Source organism: Schistocerca serialis, chromosome 4 (assembly GCF_023864345.2).
Source record: "Schistocerca serialis cubense isolate TAMUIC-IGC-003099 chromosome 4, iqSchSeri2.2, whole genome shotgun sequence".
Lineage (NCBI taxonomy): Eukaryota > Metazoa > Arthropoda > Insecta > Orthoptera > Acrididae > Schistocerca > Schistocerca serialis.
The window spans coordinates 682,359,007-682,373,863 of NC_064641.1; the positions used below are offsets into that span (position 1 = coordinate 682,359,007).

The window sequence follows — 14,857 nt, forward strand, 5'->3', positions numbered from 1 at the left end:
CATGCCATTTCCACCTGGCGCCTCAGTTGGAGCAGCGTTCGTGCTGGACGTGCAGACCGCGTGAGACGACGCTTTATCCAGTCCCAAACATGCTCAATGGGGGACAGATCCGGAGATCTTGCTGGCCAGGGTAGTTGACTTACACCTTCTAGAGCACGTTGGGTGGCACGGGATACATGCGGACGTGCATTGTCCTGTTGGAACAGCAAGTTCCCTTGCCGGTCTAGGAATGGTAGAACGATGGGTTCGATGACGGTTTGGATGTACCGTGCACTATTCAGTGTCCCCTCGACGATCACCAGTGGTGTACGGCCAGTGTAGGAGATCGCTCCCAACGCCATGATGCCGGGTGTTGGCCCTGTGTGCCTCGGTCGTATGCAGTCCTGATTGTGGCGCTCACCTGCACGGCGCCAAACACGCATACGACCACCATTGGCACCAAGGCAGAAGCGACTCTCATCGCTGAAGACGACACGTCTCCATTCGTCCCTCCATTCACGCCTGTCGCGACACCACTGGAGGCGGGCTGCACGATGTTGGGGCGTGAGCGGAAGACGGCCTAACGGTGTGCGGGACCGTAGCCCAGCTTCATGGAGACGGTTGTGAATGGTCCTCGCCGATACCCCAGGAGCAACAGTGTCCCTAATTTGCTGGGAAGTGGCGGTGCGGTCCCCTACGGCACTGCGTAGGATCCTACGGTCTTGGCGTGCATCCATGCGTCGCTGCGGTCCGGTCCCAGGTCGACGGGCACGTGCACCTTCCGCCGACCACTGGCGACAACATCGATGTACTGTGGAGACCTCACGCCCCACGTGTTGAGCAATTCGGCGGTACGTCCACCCGGCCTCCCGCATGCCCACTATACGCCCTCGCTCAAAGTCCGTCAACTGCACATACGGTTCACGTCCACGCTGTCGCGGCATGCTACCAGTGTTAAAGACTGCGATGGAGCTCCGTATGCCACGGCAAACTGGCTGACACTGACGGCGGCGATGCACAAATGCTGCGCAGCTAGCGCCATTCGACGGCCAACACCGCGGTTCCTGGTGTGTCCGCTGTGCCGTGCGTGTGATCATTGCTTGTACAGCCCTCTCGCAGTGTCCGGAGCAAGTATGGTGGGTCTGACACACCGGTGTCAATGTGTTCTTTTTTCCATTTCCAGGAGTGTAGCTTCAGCTGAGAATAATTGTTGATCCACATTTCGAGTTACATTCTTCAAATCAATTCACGTCTTGCACTGCGCGCTTTTGAAAGCGGCCTATGTGTCAACTCAGGTTGAGCTGATTCCATTCCAATTTTTTTTCAAATTAGTCCAGCAGTTTCAGCGTGGAGGAGTAACATACTCACACACAAACTTTCGCATTTGCAGTGTACTAGCTGAGTAACCGTTATTGCCCGGGTATGTATATATTTCAGTTTTCTGTTAGTCTATATCCTGCTTCTCCCTTTCTCTGTCCGTATCCACCTCTCCCCTCTATCTGTCCGTCTCCTCTATTCCCGACTATCTGTCTATCTACTCTTCCCCTTCTCTCTGTCCATCTGCTCCTTCCCTCTCTGTCCATCTTCTCCTCCTCCCTCACGTTGTCCATCTCCTCCTTCCTCCACTTTGTCTGTTCATCTCCTCCTCTCCCTTTCTCTGTCCATCATCTCCTCTCAGCTCTCTCTGTCCATCTGGGAAAGTTTTTGACCGACTGATTTGAAATTTTGACACAACGTCGCACTGGAATGCGATCGTGCTTTTGTTAACTTTTTGTGATACGTTTGCGAAATTTGTTGCGAACAGGTTCAGCAATAAACAAGTAATAAAACATCTTGCCCGACGCAGCAATTTCTGATGCATCTCAATAATTATGACGAATTATCTCCTGAACTATGTGTCGTACAGTGATTTGCCGGCACATTTAGTGATACCTGCGGACACTGTATACAAAATATGTTGCGAATGGAGTCAGTAATAAAGAAGTAATACATTAAAACGTCATGCGTGATGCAGCGGTTTTACGGCATATACAGCGAAAATATAGTAAATGATAAGGGAAGCGTGGGTGGTTAAAAATCGTAGAGGGTGACCAAACGATGAATACAGCAAGCAGATTCAGAAAAATGTGAGTTGCAGTAGTTATTCAGAGATCAAGAGGCTCGCACGGGATAGTGTAACATGGAGAGCTGCATAAAAGCGGTTTTCGGACTGAAGACCACCACAACAACAACAACAACCTTTTTCCTTTCATCGTTTTGTGGAAGGTGTCAGCGAGAAAATTTTCGTAAAGCTTTGAAATTACAAATTATATAAAGTTTGTTGCTTATCACTAAGTGCCCTCATTCTCAAATAGAGGATGCATAAATCTGGGTATTTTCCCGCGGTAGCATCTCGTTGTTTATGCCGTCTTATCTACTGAATTATTTGTGTTATTATCTTCTGGGCTACGAATCTTCGCGGGCGTACGGAGAACAACTCACCAAAGTTTCATCGTAATCGGATGAATGTTTTAGGAACGCATAGAGGACAAACATACAAAGAAACATTCATTTTTATTTCTGAAGATATAGGTGCTTAACAGTATACGGAAGATAAGTAAAATTTCCTTATTTGTTATCCTCCCTTGATTTTGAATTTTAATGCCCAGCAGTGTATCTGACTTTCTGTCTTTTGTTTTAAACGGAACACTGCAGCAGCTTAACAAGAAATGAGAAATGGCTGCTCCGTACGGGACAGAGCGCCAATGGCTGTGCAACGAGTGGTAGGGGGAGCGTGGAGCACTCACTCACCTCTGCCGGAGGAGGGGGTCCAGGCCGACGGTGGGCTCGTCCAGGATGAGCAGCTCTGGGTTGTGCACCAGCGCCGCCGCGAACGACACTCGCCGTTGCTGCCCGCCGCTGCAACAGTGACACCAAACGAGACAATGTAGTGAACAACAAATCCCATGATGGAGTATGCGGGCAGGAATGGCGGTGTTAGAATCCGCAGACACAAGAAACTTCACTTTTAAAAGAGCTCCGATTCAGGAATCGTATGCATTGTGTTCTGTTGGAGTTAAGAGATAAAAGCCATGTTCATATGTTACTGAATAACTTATTGGTTTTAGTCACTGGTGTGCAGGACTTAAGGCTCGAAGAAACTTGGACCTTACCTAGAAAATACTGCTACAGTATAGCATAGACGGTAACTGAAAGACTTAGGCATCTGAAAGGAACAGAAACGACACTTTTGTTCAAAAACTGATGTCACCACGATTCATGATGGCCCTCTGGACGTTGCAAAAAGCGGGCCACGGTTCTTACTGGGGTGTCGGGATCACCACAGACACCAGCGTATGCTCTGCAATGTGCTCCCACGTTTGCCCAAAGGTTGGTAACAAGTTCTTGTGGCAGGGCGTTCCATTCCTCCACCAGCGGGATTGACTACTGCTGGCTGGATGGTCGCTGGTGCGTGTGGACGTGGTGCAGTACGTCTCCCCAGCGCTTCCAACACGTACTCGATGGGATTTATGTCGGGGTAGCAGGCAGGTCAGTACATCCGCCGAATATCTTCTCGTTGCAAGGGCTCCTCCATCTGCGCTGTTCAATTCGGTCGCGCATTTTCAGCCAAAAACGACCGGACAAGTACGAGTAGAATTCGCGCTCTGGGGGTACCGTACGGACTTAATTTTACATGTAGATAATTCGTCTATAGCAGGGTTGCACAGCGATCCACCACCGTCTGATGGCGGCCAGTCCCTCACCGTTCGCTTTTGGTACTTTTTTTGCTCCCAATTCCAAATAACAAATTGTCTCGCAATATGTTACTTTGGAACGTGCCCGCTTCCCCAACTTAGTTTACATTATGTTTCAGTAAAAATGCGTTGTTTTAATCATATTTAAAATGAAAGCAATATTTGTGAAATAAATGAGCATTTGAATCAAAATTAAAGTCAGCAATAAAAAGAACACTGAAATGAACAGTAAGTAATAAAAGGGACACTCAAGTGGACAATAAATTTGCACTAATGAAGGTTACTGGATTAAGGCGCATGGGTAGCAAGCATCCTTACACAGGGTAATACAGCTGCCCCTGCCTCAGGGTTTTATGCAACCCTCTATGCCTTCAGATAGCACGTGCAAGATTTTCATATTCTCTCGCTCGCTACGTGCGAGCTATTAGCCCTACAGAAAAATGAAAAGGGCCTTTTTCCGGAAAAATTAATTTAATCAAATTTTGTAGTGGGATGCGTTTTCGTGGGAGAATTGACAACATTCTGTCTGTGCTTTACGTTCTTGGTGTGACGTTTACTGCAGCATGTAATGGGGCAGCCCTGCAAGCGTACTCTTCACTGGCAGCCATGAAGGCGAAAGTTTCAACTGTTGTCACGATAGCCGGCGAATGTGAATAGATATTAATCGAGTGATTAAACTGGTTTATCCAACCCCTGAATATGTAAGTGACGAGTCCATCTAACTAGTAGATTTTCTGACTGGTATCGGAGGTTTATAAGTGTACCAAAAGAATAACATGTAGAGAACGATGAACTTACTGCGTCTGCAAAATTTTAAGCATTTACTTACATATTAACTAACCACCTATCAAAGACGTTATTTCTAATACCTTATGCCTCAATATTAAGCTTCCATATAAAAATATTATATGTATACACTTGCCATCGAGAATCGCGATCGTTTGGCAAGAACAATGCAGTACGTCAAAACTCGTTCGGGGAAGGTCCTAAGGGAACGTACAGTCTACTATCCCCACCAAGACCTGATCTAAAGAGCGCAGTTTGTCAAGATGAACCAAAAGACGGTTTGTAAGATGAGACTTGTACATGGACGTTTACCCGTCTCGCGTGTATAAAATCAGCGTCACTACAGCTACATTTTGTGACTGTCAATGAGTGTGCTGGAGATTATAATCTGTTGTTTTCTTGCAGCAAGTATGAAGTTGCGAGGAAAACAAACATGCAGCAGTTGAGTTCATTACGTGTCGAGCTCCCACAACCATTATTTCACCGAGCGAAGTGAAGCGGTGGTTAGCACACTGGACTCGTATTCGGGAGGATGACGGTTCAATCCCCAGTCCGGCCATCCTGATTTAGGTTTTCCGTGATTTCCCTAAATCGTTCCAGGCAAATGCCGGCATGGTTCCTGTAAAGGGCACGCCCGACTTCCTTCCCCGTCCTTCCCTAATCTGAGGAGACCGATGAACTCGTTGTCTGGTCTCTCCCCCAAACAACCCAACCATTATCTCAATTTTCGATGAGAACAAACGTTCTTACAGCATTCATTGGACTGATTTCGGAAAGAAATTTTGCTGTTAGTATTTGAGCGTGATTAAATTTATAGCTTTAATACAGTGGGAGATCAAATTCTGCACTATTTTAATGTGTTCCATGCTATATGTGTTTTATCATGTATTAATGCTTGTTTGGCATTCTATCTGGTTCACTGAAAGAGGTTCGTTCAGAAGTCTTGATCTTAAAAAATTAAGGTAACTCTTTTTGAATACAATAATTGTAATGCGCAACTGTCAACAACCGAACACGATGACTGTCAAAGCTTAATGAGCAAAAGTCAAGAAATCAAATACAAATCAAAATAAAACACGTAAAAATACTAATAGCGTCCTTGTAGACTTTTATGAGCTAGAGGAGAAAGCCCCAATGGCCTTGCCGCAGTGGTAACACAGGTTCCTGTCAGATCACCGAAGTTAAGCGCTGTCGGGCTGGGCTAGCACTTGGATGGGTGACCTTCCGGACTGCCAAGCGGTTTTGGCAAGCGGGGTGCACTCAGCTGAGAAGGTACTTGATTGAGAAGTAGCAACTCCGGCCTCGTAAACTGACATAGGGCCGGGAGAGCGGTGTACTGAGCACCTGCCCCTCCATATCCGCATCCAGTGACGTCTGTGGGCTGAGGATGACATGGCGGCCGGTCGGTACCGTTGAGCCTTCCAAGGCCTGTTCAGACGGCGTTTAGTTTAGTTTAGAGGAGAAAGCGTAATATGGCCTATAGTTTATTTAATATATTATTTCTGTGTTTCACCAGTGCGATGTGTTATTGGCACGTAGGATAGCGACAAATTAGAGACTAATATCCCTAACATCGAATTGCTGCAGAATCCTTGAATATGTTCTTAGTTCGAATATAATAAACTTTCTTGACTGAGACTGAGCAGCTTATGTCCATCAATCAGCATGGTTTTAGAAAGCATGGCTCGTGCGAAACTCCGCTCGCCCTTTTCTTACATGATGTACTGAGGACTATTGATGAAGGGCAACAGACAGATTCCATATTTATAGATTTCCGAAAAGCATTTGGCAAGGTGCCCCATCGAGGCTGTTAAGGAACGTACGAGCATATATAATAAGTTCACAGATATGTGAGAGGCTCGAAGGCTTCTTAAGTAATAGAACCCAGTGTATTGTCCTCAACGGCGAGTGTTCATCAGAGAAGAGGGTTTCGTCAGGAGTGCCCCAGAGAAGTGTGATAGGACCGATCTTGTCCTCTATACACATAAATAATTGCGAGGACAGGGTGGGTAGCAATCTGCGGTTGTTTGCTGATGATGCCGCGGTGTATGGTAAGGTGTCGAAGTTGAGTGACCGTAGGAAGATACAAGACGACTTAGACAAAATTTCCAGTTGGTGTGATGAACTGTAGCTAGCCCTAAATGTGGAAAAATGCAAGTTAATGCGATGAGTAGGAAGATCAAACCTGTAATATTCAGATACAGTATTACTAGCGTCCTGTTTAACAGTGCCAAGCCATTTAATATCTGGGCGTAACGTTGCAAAGCGATATGTGAAACGATCATGTGAGACCTGTGTTAGGGAAGCGAATGGTCGATTTCGGTTTGTTGGAAGAATTTTAGGAAAGAGTGGTTCACCTGAAAAGGACACCGCATATAGGACGCTGGTGTGACCTGTTCTTGAATACTGCTCGAGTGTTTGGGATACGTAGCAGGTCGGATTGAAGGAAGACATTGAAGCAATTCGGAGGAGTGCTGCTAGAGCTGTTACCGGTAGTTTCGAACAACACGTAAATGTTACGGAAACGCTTCTGGAACTCAAATGGGAATCCCTGCAAGGAATGTGGCGTTCTTTCTTGGAAACACTATTGAGAAAATTTAGAGAACCTCCCTTTGAAGGTGACTGCAGAACGATTCTACTGCCGCCAACATACACTGCGCGTAAGGACCATGAATATAAGATACGGGAAATTAGGGCTCATACGGAGGCGTATAGGCGGTCGATTTTCCTCGCTCTATTTTCGATTGGGACGGGAAAGGAAATGGCAAGTAGTGGTACACAGAACACCGCGCCATTCACCGCACGGTGGCTTGTGGAGTATCTACGTAGACGTAGATGTAGACAAGCTGCCGCTGTAAACGGGGACTTTACGGATTTATTAAATGAATAACAAAGGCTACTACACGAATTGTTTGGTCGTTCTCGAGTTCCAAAGTGCAACTGAACGAATTATAAACCTTATTAGTCAAAAGCACTGTTCCTGAATTTCTGAGCGCCTAGTTCGCTTTTGTGATTTGGCTATGCATTTATCCCAGTTACCCTTCAATACTACTCACAAATGTTCAATAATTATTATACAGCCACGATTATGTGTTAAAAAATATTGACACTCACAGTACTTTTGATTTAAATATAACTTTTTAACACCGCATCAAAGTAACGGCTGTTTAACATTGAATCAAAGTAAAGACTGTGCGAGAGCTTAAAGAAAAGCGGAACAGTACCTCGCGTCATTTAACGCGTAATTCTCGGTAGAATCTCGGAAATATTTCAAAGTACACTTAGAGTATGTATTCTAATTAAAGTTCTTTAATGGCAAACCAAATAAAACCAGAAGTTCAAATCACTCTCAAAATTACTCGAGAAATGTTTCAGAGTTCTGCGCTATTCACCTTACGTGAACTATTCTTTCACAAGCTAGCTCTCTCTTTGTAATGTTGTAGAGTATTCGCTGCCGACACTCACGAAAAAAATACAAGTGCCCCAGTTAGCACTTGTAAATCTTCAGGACACTAACGTGACGCCAGCTTCACTGCATAAGCACTTCACTGCTCCGGCTCTGTCAAACGACTTCCCCAGGAAGGTCCGCACAAGACGGCTGTCGGCTTTTTGAGCACTGGAATACTTGCTAGCCAAACCAACCCGTTCCGTTTTCCGGTACATATTTATAAAGTGTTAATTTTATAAACTGAAGAACCAAAGAAACTGGTGCAACTGCCTAATAACGAGCACATAGAAGTGCCGCAAGACGCCGTGGCATAGACTCTACTAACGTCTGAAATAGCGCTGGAGGGAACTGACACCACGAATCCTGCAAGGCTGTCCATAAATCCGTAAGAGTACGACGGGGTGGAGTATTCTTCTGAACAGCAGGTTGCAAGGCATCCCAGATATGCTCAGTAACGTTCATGTCTGGGGAGCTTGGTGGCCAGCGGAAGTGTTTAAACTCAGAAGAGCGTTCCTGGGGCCACTCTCTAGCAATTCTCCTTGTGGGGTATTTCATTGTCCTGCTGGAATTGCCCAAGTCCATCAGAATGCACAATGGACATCAATGGATGCAGGTGATAAGAGAGGATGCTTACGTACGTGTCACCTGTCAGAGTCGTATCTATACGTATCGCAGGTCCCATATCAGTCCAACTGCACACACCCCATTCGTTCGAATTGTCCAGAATGTTCTTCAAACCAATCGCGAACAATTGTGGCCCAGTATCACATCGCATTGTCATGGGAACATGAAGTACATGAATGGCTGCAAATTGTCTCCAAGTAGCCAAACATAAACATTTGCAGCCAATGATCGGTTCAGTTTGACCAGAAGACCCAGTCTATTCCATGTAAATACAGTCCACACCATTATGGAGCCACCGCCATCTTTCAAAGTGCCTTGCGCGACTGCTACGGTCACAGGTTCGAATCCTGTCTCGGGCATGGATGTGTGTGATGTTCTTAGGTAGGTTTAAGTAGTTCTATGTTCTAGGGGACTGATGACCTCAGATGTTAAGTCCCACAGTGCTCAGAGCCATATGAATCATTTGAACAGTGCCTTGTTGACAACTGGGGTCCATGGCTTTGTGCGGTCTGCGCCACATCAAACCTTACCATCAGCTCTTATTAGCAGCAATCGAGACTTATCTGACCAGGCCACGGTTTTCCAGTCTCTAGGGTGGAACCGATATGGTCACGAGCCCAAGAGAGGCGCTGCAGGCGATTTCATGTTCTTAGCAAAGACACTAGCGTCGGTCGTCTGCTGCCATAGCCCATTAACGGCAGATTTAGACGTACTGTCTTAACGGATATGTTCGTCGTACGTTCGACATTGACATCTGCCGATAATTCACGCAATGATGCTTGTCTGTTAGCACTGATAACTCTACGAACGCGCCGCTGCTCTCAGTCTTTAAGTGAAGGCCGTTGGCCACTGCTTTTCCCGAAGCGTGGTATTTTCGGCACACTCTTGAAACTGTGGATCTCGGAATACTGAATTCCCTAACGATTTCCGAAATGGAATGTCCCATGCGTCTAACTCCAACTACCATTCCGCGTTCAAATTCTGTTAATTCCCGTTGTGCGGCCAGAAATACATCGGAAACCTTTTCACATGAATCACCTGACCACAAAAGACAGCTCCCGAAATGCACTGCCACCTTATAAATTGCGCACGCGATACGATAGCCATCTGTATGTGTGCATATTGCTATCCAATGACGTTTGCCACTTCATCGTATTAATGTAAAAACAATATCAAAACGAGACGTATTCGTCATCACAGAGTGTCCGCAATCGTTATTTGTACAGAACTGTCCAAATTGTCTCCATATCGCATTTCTTTATTTCCACGTAATCGTTTCCGGCTCAGCTGCCCGTCTTCAGATGTATTACAAAAAAAAAAAAAAAATGTTTAAATTGCAGTTGTTTTAGAATAAAACTGGTGTAAGATTTATGTCTATAAAGCTTCAAAATTATTAAGAAATCAGTTACAGTACAACAGTTGAGTAACATTGTATTGTATTGTATGTTAACTGGGGGTCTAGAAACGACGGAGAAGCCGGCCGCGGTGGCAAGGCGGTTCTAGGCGCTTCAGTCCGGAACCGCGCGAGTGCTACGGTCGCAGGTTCGAATCCTGGCTCGGGCATGGATGTGTGTGATGACCTTAGGTTAGTTAGGTTTAAGTAGTTCTAAGTTCAAGGGGATTGATGACCTCAGATGTTAAGCCATTTGAATCATTTTTTTGACGTCGGAGAAGCTCCGTCCCCGCGGTAGTGGTCCACAACCCCACGACGACTACCGCAGTCCACTTCACCCCTCCACAGCCCCACACCGAACCACACTTTCAGGGTTCGGCCCCCGATGTCCCCCCCCCCCCCCCCCCCTCCAAGGGAACGTCTCACACCAGACGAGTGTAACCCTTATGTTTGCGTGGTAGAGTAATGGTGGTGTACGCTTACGTGGAGAACTTGTTTGAGCAGCAAACGCCGACATGGTGTAGCTGAGGTGGAATAAGGGGAACCAGCCCGCATTCGCCGAGGCAGCTGGAAAACCACCTAAAAACCTTCCACATATTGGCCGGCTCACCGGACCGCGACACAAGTCCGCCGGGCGGGTTCGTGCCGGGGACCGGGCGCTCCTTCCCAATCGGGAAAGCCGTGCGTTAGACGGCACTGCTAACCGGCCGGGTGCGTAACATACTATTTGTTACATTTACAGAGTAGCCTGGCGAATGTGGAACTGGATGTTCACTGTAATAGCTTGCCGTAGGCAAGTCTGCTGTGGCTTCATATGTTTTTGTAAGAAATATGATTGGTGCAATACTTACTTTTTGAGCTTTTAACTGATATTAATCCCTGATTTATGTTTGAAATGTTATGCCTAGGAACATTCTTTTGTGTAAATTATTTCCATCAGAGCGCTACTGGCTCTACGATCGACAAATGGGGGAGATATGATTTTTTTAAATTTTTTTTTTACAGGAACACACCGCCATTTGACTGATTTATTGTTTATTTAGATATTACCCAGATTTCAGCCTTTTATGCCATTTTCAGTATTTGATTTTATGTCTTTAACATATATTACAAGACACTTAATATATTCTCAAGCTCAGAGTTGTCCATAAACTCAGAAAAATATGGGCTCAAATACCTGAAAAAGGCATAAAAGGTCGAAACCTGCGTTGTACTTAAGTAAACGACAAACAGTCAAATGGCGGTGTGTTCCTTCAAATATGTCATATAACTGTTACTCAGCAGCAACAAAAATTATTTTTCGAGTATTTTAAAGTTCTTTTAAAGTTTTTAATAATAATCTCCTCGTCCATGTTTAATAAGTTACATTTAGGAACACCTTTTATACATTCTACCTGTCCTTGCAAGGCACTTTTGAGCGCTATGAAGTGCCGTAGGTGTTGAACCAATTAGGTTTCTTAAAAATTTATGAATCCGCAGAAGGCTAGTGTATGGCCAGTTATGACAGCGAACTTTCTGATCCATATTTGGTAGGTTACTCTGTAGCGATAACAAATGGTACGTTACTGAACTGTTGTATTATAACTAATTTTTTTAAGGATTTCGAAGCTTTCTAAACATAAATCTTAAACTATTTGTAATTTGAACCACTTGTAATTTCAGTTTTTTGTAGTAGATCTGAAGATGGGCATCTGGCCAGAAACATATCACGTGGAGATAAAGGTACGCGATCTGGAAACTTAACTTAGACAGTTTTGTAGAAACAGTATGACCGTATCCTGATTATTTGAGGATGTCCCAATGATACAGTACAGTGGCGAAACACACATTTTATCAAACACGCTATCGTGTATATACTAAAATGGTTATTATATTCTTTGTTTCTTACGGCAAAACAATCCCACATGCACGATTGCTTTTAAATTTAAATAATTAAATGCGATACGTAAACAAAGAATAGGCGAGAAAATAGGTGAGAAACGCCTATATCTTTGTAAACACTCTACGTTCCTGGCTCCCTACACCTGTAACGTTTATTTGTTTTTGTTTATTTATTATTACGGTTCGAAAACTGAGCTCCCGGTCGGAGATTATCCGTGTAGGTGGAATTCCACGCTGCACTTTGGTTTACGAGGGTCGTACATGAGCCCAAAAAGCGAGAACCTCTCTAGATGTAGATCTCTGCCTCTTGAATGTTATGGGTGATTTATTGTCTTCGTCGAAAAAGCTCTACGGAAAACAATTAGCGCTTTTGGACATTGTTAGTAAGATAAACGAAAAATTTGCAATTGCCCAAAATATGATTCGCTTCTTCTTTTCCGTCGCCAGAGCGTTCTTAGTTGCTTTACTGTTATTAAGGGTATTCAAAATCCGTATTTGCAACTACCAAAAAATTCCTGTTTGCCTTACCATACGCTACCACTATGACGTTTAAATCAATAGAACAAAACAAAAGAATTATGAAAAAGTAATTAGGCAACTTTTAGTAGCCTCAAAGATGGATTTTAAACACCTTGAGTCCTATTCACTGTTACATAGAAATTACGTCATACATGAGAACCTTCTAGTGCTCGGGAACAAACGCGAGAAAATTATCGGACGTGCGTCAGCACATAACAAAATCAGCCCCCCCCCCCCCTGTCGGATCAATGACTGTGCTAAAACGTTAGATCGCGTAGCTGCAATGTTATTTTGCTGGTGATCTTCGATGTGAACTCTCGGCCAGGAGAAAAACGTTACCGCAAACTGTTTCTTTTTGCACCTAATTGATCTCAAAGTCGCAAGCGCCTGGCTTCGAGGAAAACCTTTACATTTCATTTGCATGACAGATGGTTCTGACCTCGTTGAACCTGCGTTGTTACTCATTTCGTTATGCAATTACGAGCTCTACCATTCATCCTGAGATATAAAGAGCCCTGTTAACAGGAAGCTATAACAATGAAAGGTGACTAAGAGAAATGAACTGCCCTTGTGGAAAAGTAATGTCCAGATGATGACACTAAGTAGTTGCCTCCACTGTGCTCGTAATAGTATAATAATTTATGTCGAAAGTGCAGGAGGCCAAGTTACACAACGTCCTATTCGCTATCTAGCAACACGAAGCTGTAGTGCAGTAAAGACTGGTGACGTCAGTGTTTAGCTTAAGGGGTGTAAGCAAGGAGGCGAACTGGAACCTACAGCTGTCTGTAGTCCAATATGTTAAGGAGGGAGATAAGACTGGACTATCCAACAGGCCCCATATGGAACGGAGAAGCAGAAACTGAAGATCTCTAATTCTATTTTGGCTGAGGATGTGTTTCTTCACGCCCAAAAGGCCTTCGGTATTGTTCCACTCCATCGACTACTAAAAAAATAAATGAACACTGAGGTGACAAACCTCATGGTATAGCAATATGCACGTATACAGATGGCGGTCGTATCGCGTAGTCAAGGTATAAAAGGGCAGTGCATCGGCGGAGCTGTCTTTTGTGCTCAGGTGATTCAGGTCAATAGGTTTCCGACGAGACGGGAATTAACAGACTCTGAGCGCGGAATTGTAGTTTGAGCTACAGGCTTGGGGCATTCCATTTGGGAAATCGTTAGGGAACTCAATATGACGAGGTCTAGAGTGTCAAGAGTGTGCCGAGAACAGCAAATTCCAGGCATTACCTCTCACTATGAACAATTCCAGAGCCGACGGCCTTCACTTAACGATCGAGAGCAGCGGTGTTTGCGTAGAGATGTCAGTGCTATCAGACAAGCAACAATGCGTTGAAATAACTGCAGAAATCAATGTGGGACAAAAAAATGGCTCTGAGCACTATGCGACTTAACTTCTGAGGTCATCAGTCGCCCAGAACGTAGAACTAATTAAACCTAACTAACCTAAGGACATCACACACATCCATGCCCGAGGCAGGATTCGAACCTGCGACCGTAGCGGTCGCTCGGCTCCAGACTGTAGCGCCTAAAACCGCACGGCCACTCCGGCCGGCAATGTGGAACATACAACGAACGTATCCGTTAGGACAATGCGGCGAAATTTGGCGTTAATGGGATGTGGCAGCGGATGACCGACGCGAGTTCGTGTGGTAAGGGGACGGCGTTGCCTGCAACGCCTCTCCTGGGCTCGTGACCTCATTCGTTGGACTGTAGACGATAGGAAAACCGTGACCTCGTCATATGAATACGCTATTTCAGTTGGTAACAGCTGATGGTAGGGTTCGAGTGTGCCGCAGACGAAGTCATGGATCCAAGTTGTCGATAAGGAACTGCGCAGGCTGGTGGTGGTTCCATAATTGTTTGGACCGTGTTTGCATGGAATGGACTGGGTCTTCTGGTCAAATTGAACCGATCAGTGACTGGAAATGGTTATGTCTGGGCATTTGCAGGCATTCATGGACTTCATGTTCCCGTCAGAATGCACCATGACACTGGTCCACCATTGTTCGAGATTGGTTTGAAGAACATCCTCGACAATTCAAACGAATGATCTGGCTACACACACACCCGACATGGACCCCATCGAACTTTTATGTGACGTAATTGAGAGGTCGGTTCGTGCCCAACATCCGTCACCCGCAACACTTCCATAATTACGGACGACTGTAGAGGCAGCATGGTTCAATACTTCAGCAAGGGACCCCAACGACTTATTGAGGCCATGTCACGTCGAGCTGCTGCACTGCGCCGGGTAAAAGGAGGCCCGACACGATATTTGGAGCTATCCAATGACTTTTGTCAATGCAGTGTATACGAAATATCAGAATTGCTACCGGATTGGACTTAAGACTTCCTAGCAAACAAAACTCAGTGGGTCGTCCTTCATGGGACGAGTCAGCGTTCGAAGTACCTAAAGGTGGAGTGATAGACCCGCTGCTTGAAAAGAAAAGTGGAGTACTCTGAAAGGAAGGA

At 45.2% G+C, this 14,857-nt stretch overlaps 1 protein-coding gene across 2 annotated transcripts in view; it reads right to left on the reverse strand.

Moving 5' to 3' along the window:
- The window catches only part of LOC126473168 (ABC transporter G family member 23-like), a 490,841-nt gene that overhangs the window by 103,338 nt on the left and 372,646 nt on the right, over nucleotides 1-14,857 (reverse strand). For both annotated transcript variants that reach the window (XM_050100049.1, XM_050100048.1), the window contains exon 7: nucleotides 2,770-2,877. In XM_050100049.1, coding sequence (XP_049956006.1) covers nucleotides 2,770-2,877 — 108 coding nt within the window. The remainder of the gene's footprint in view (nucleotides 1-2,769; nucleotides 2,878-14,857) is intronic.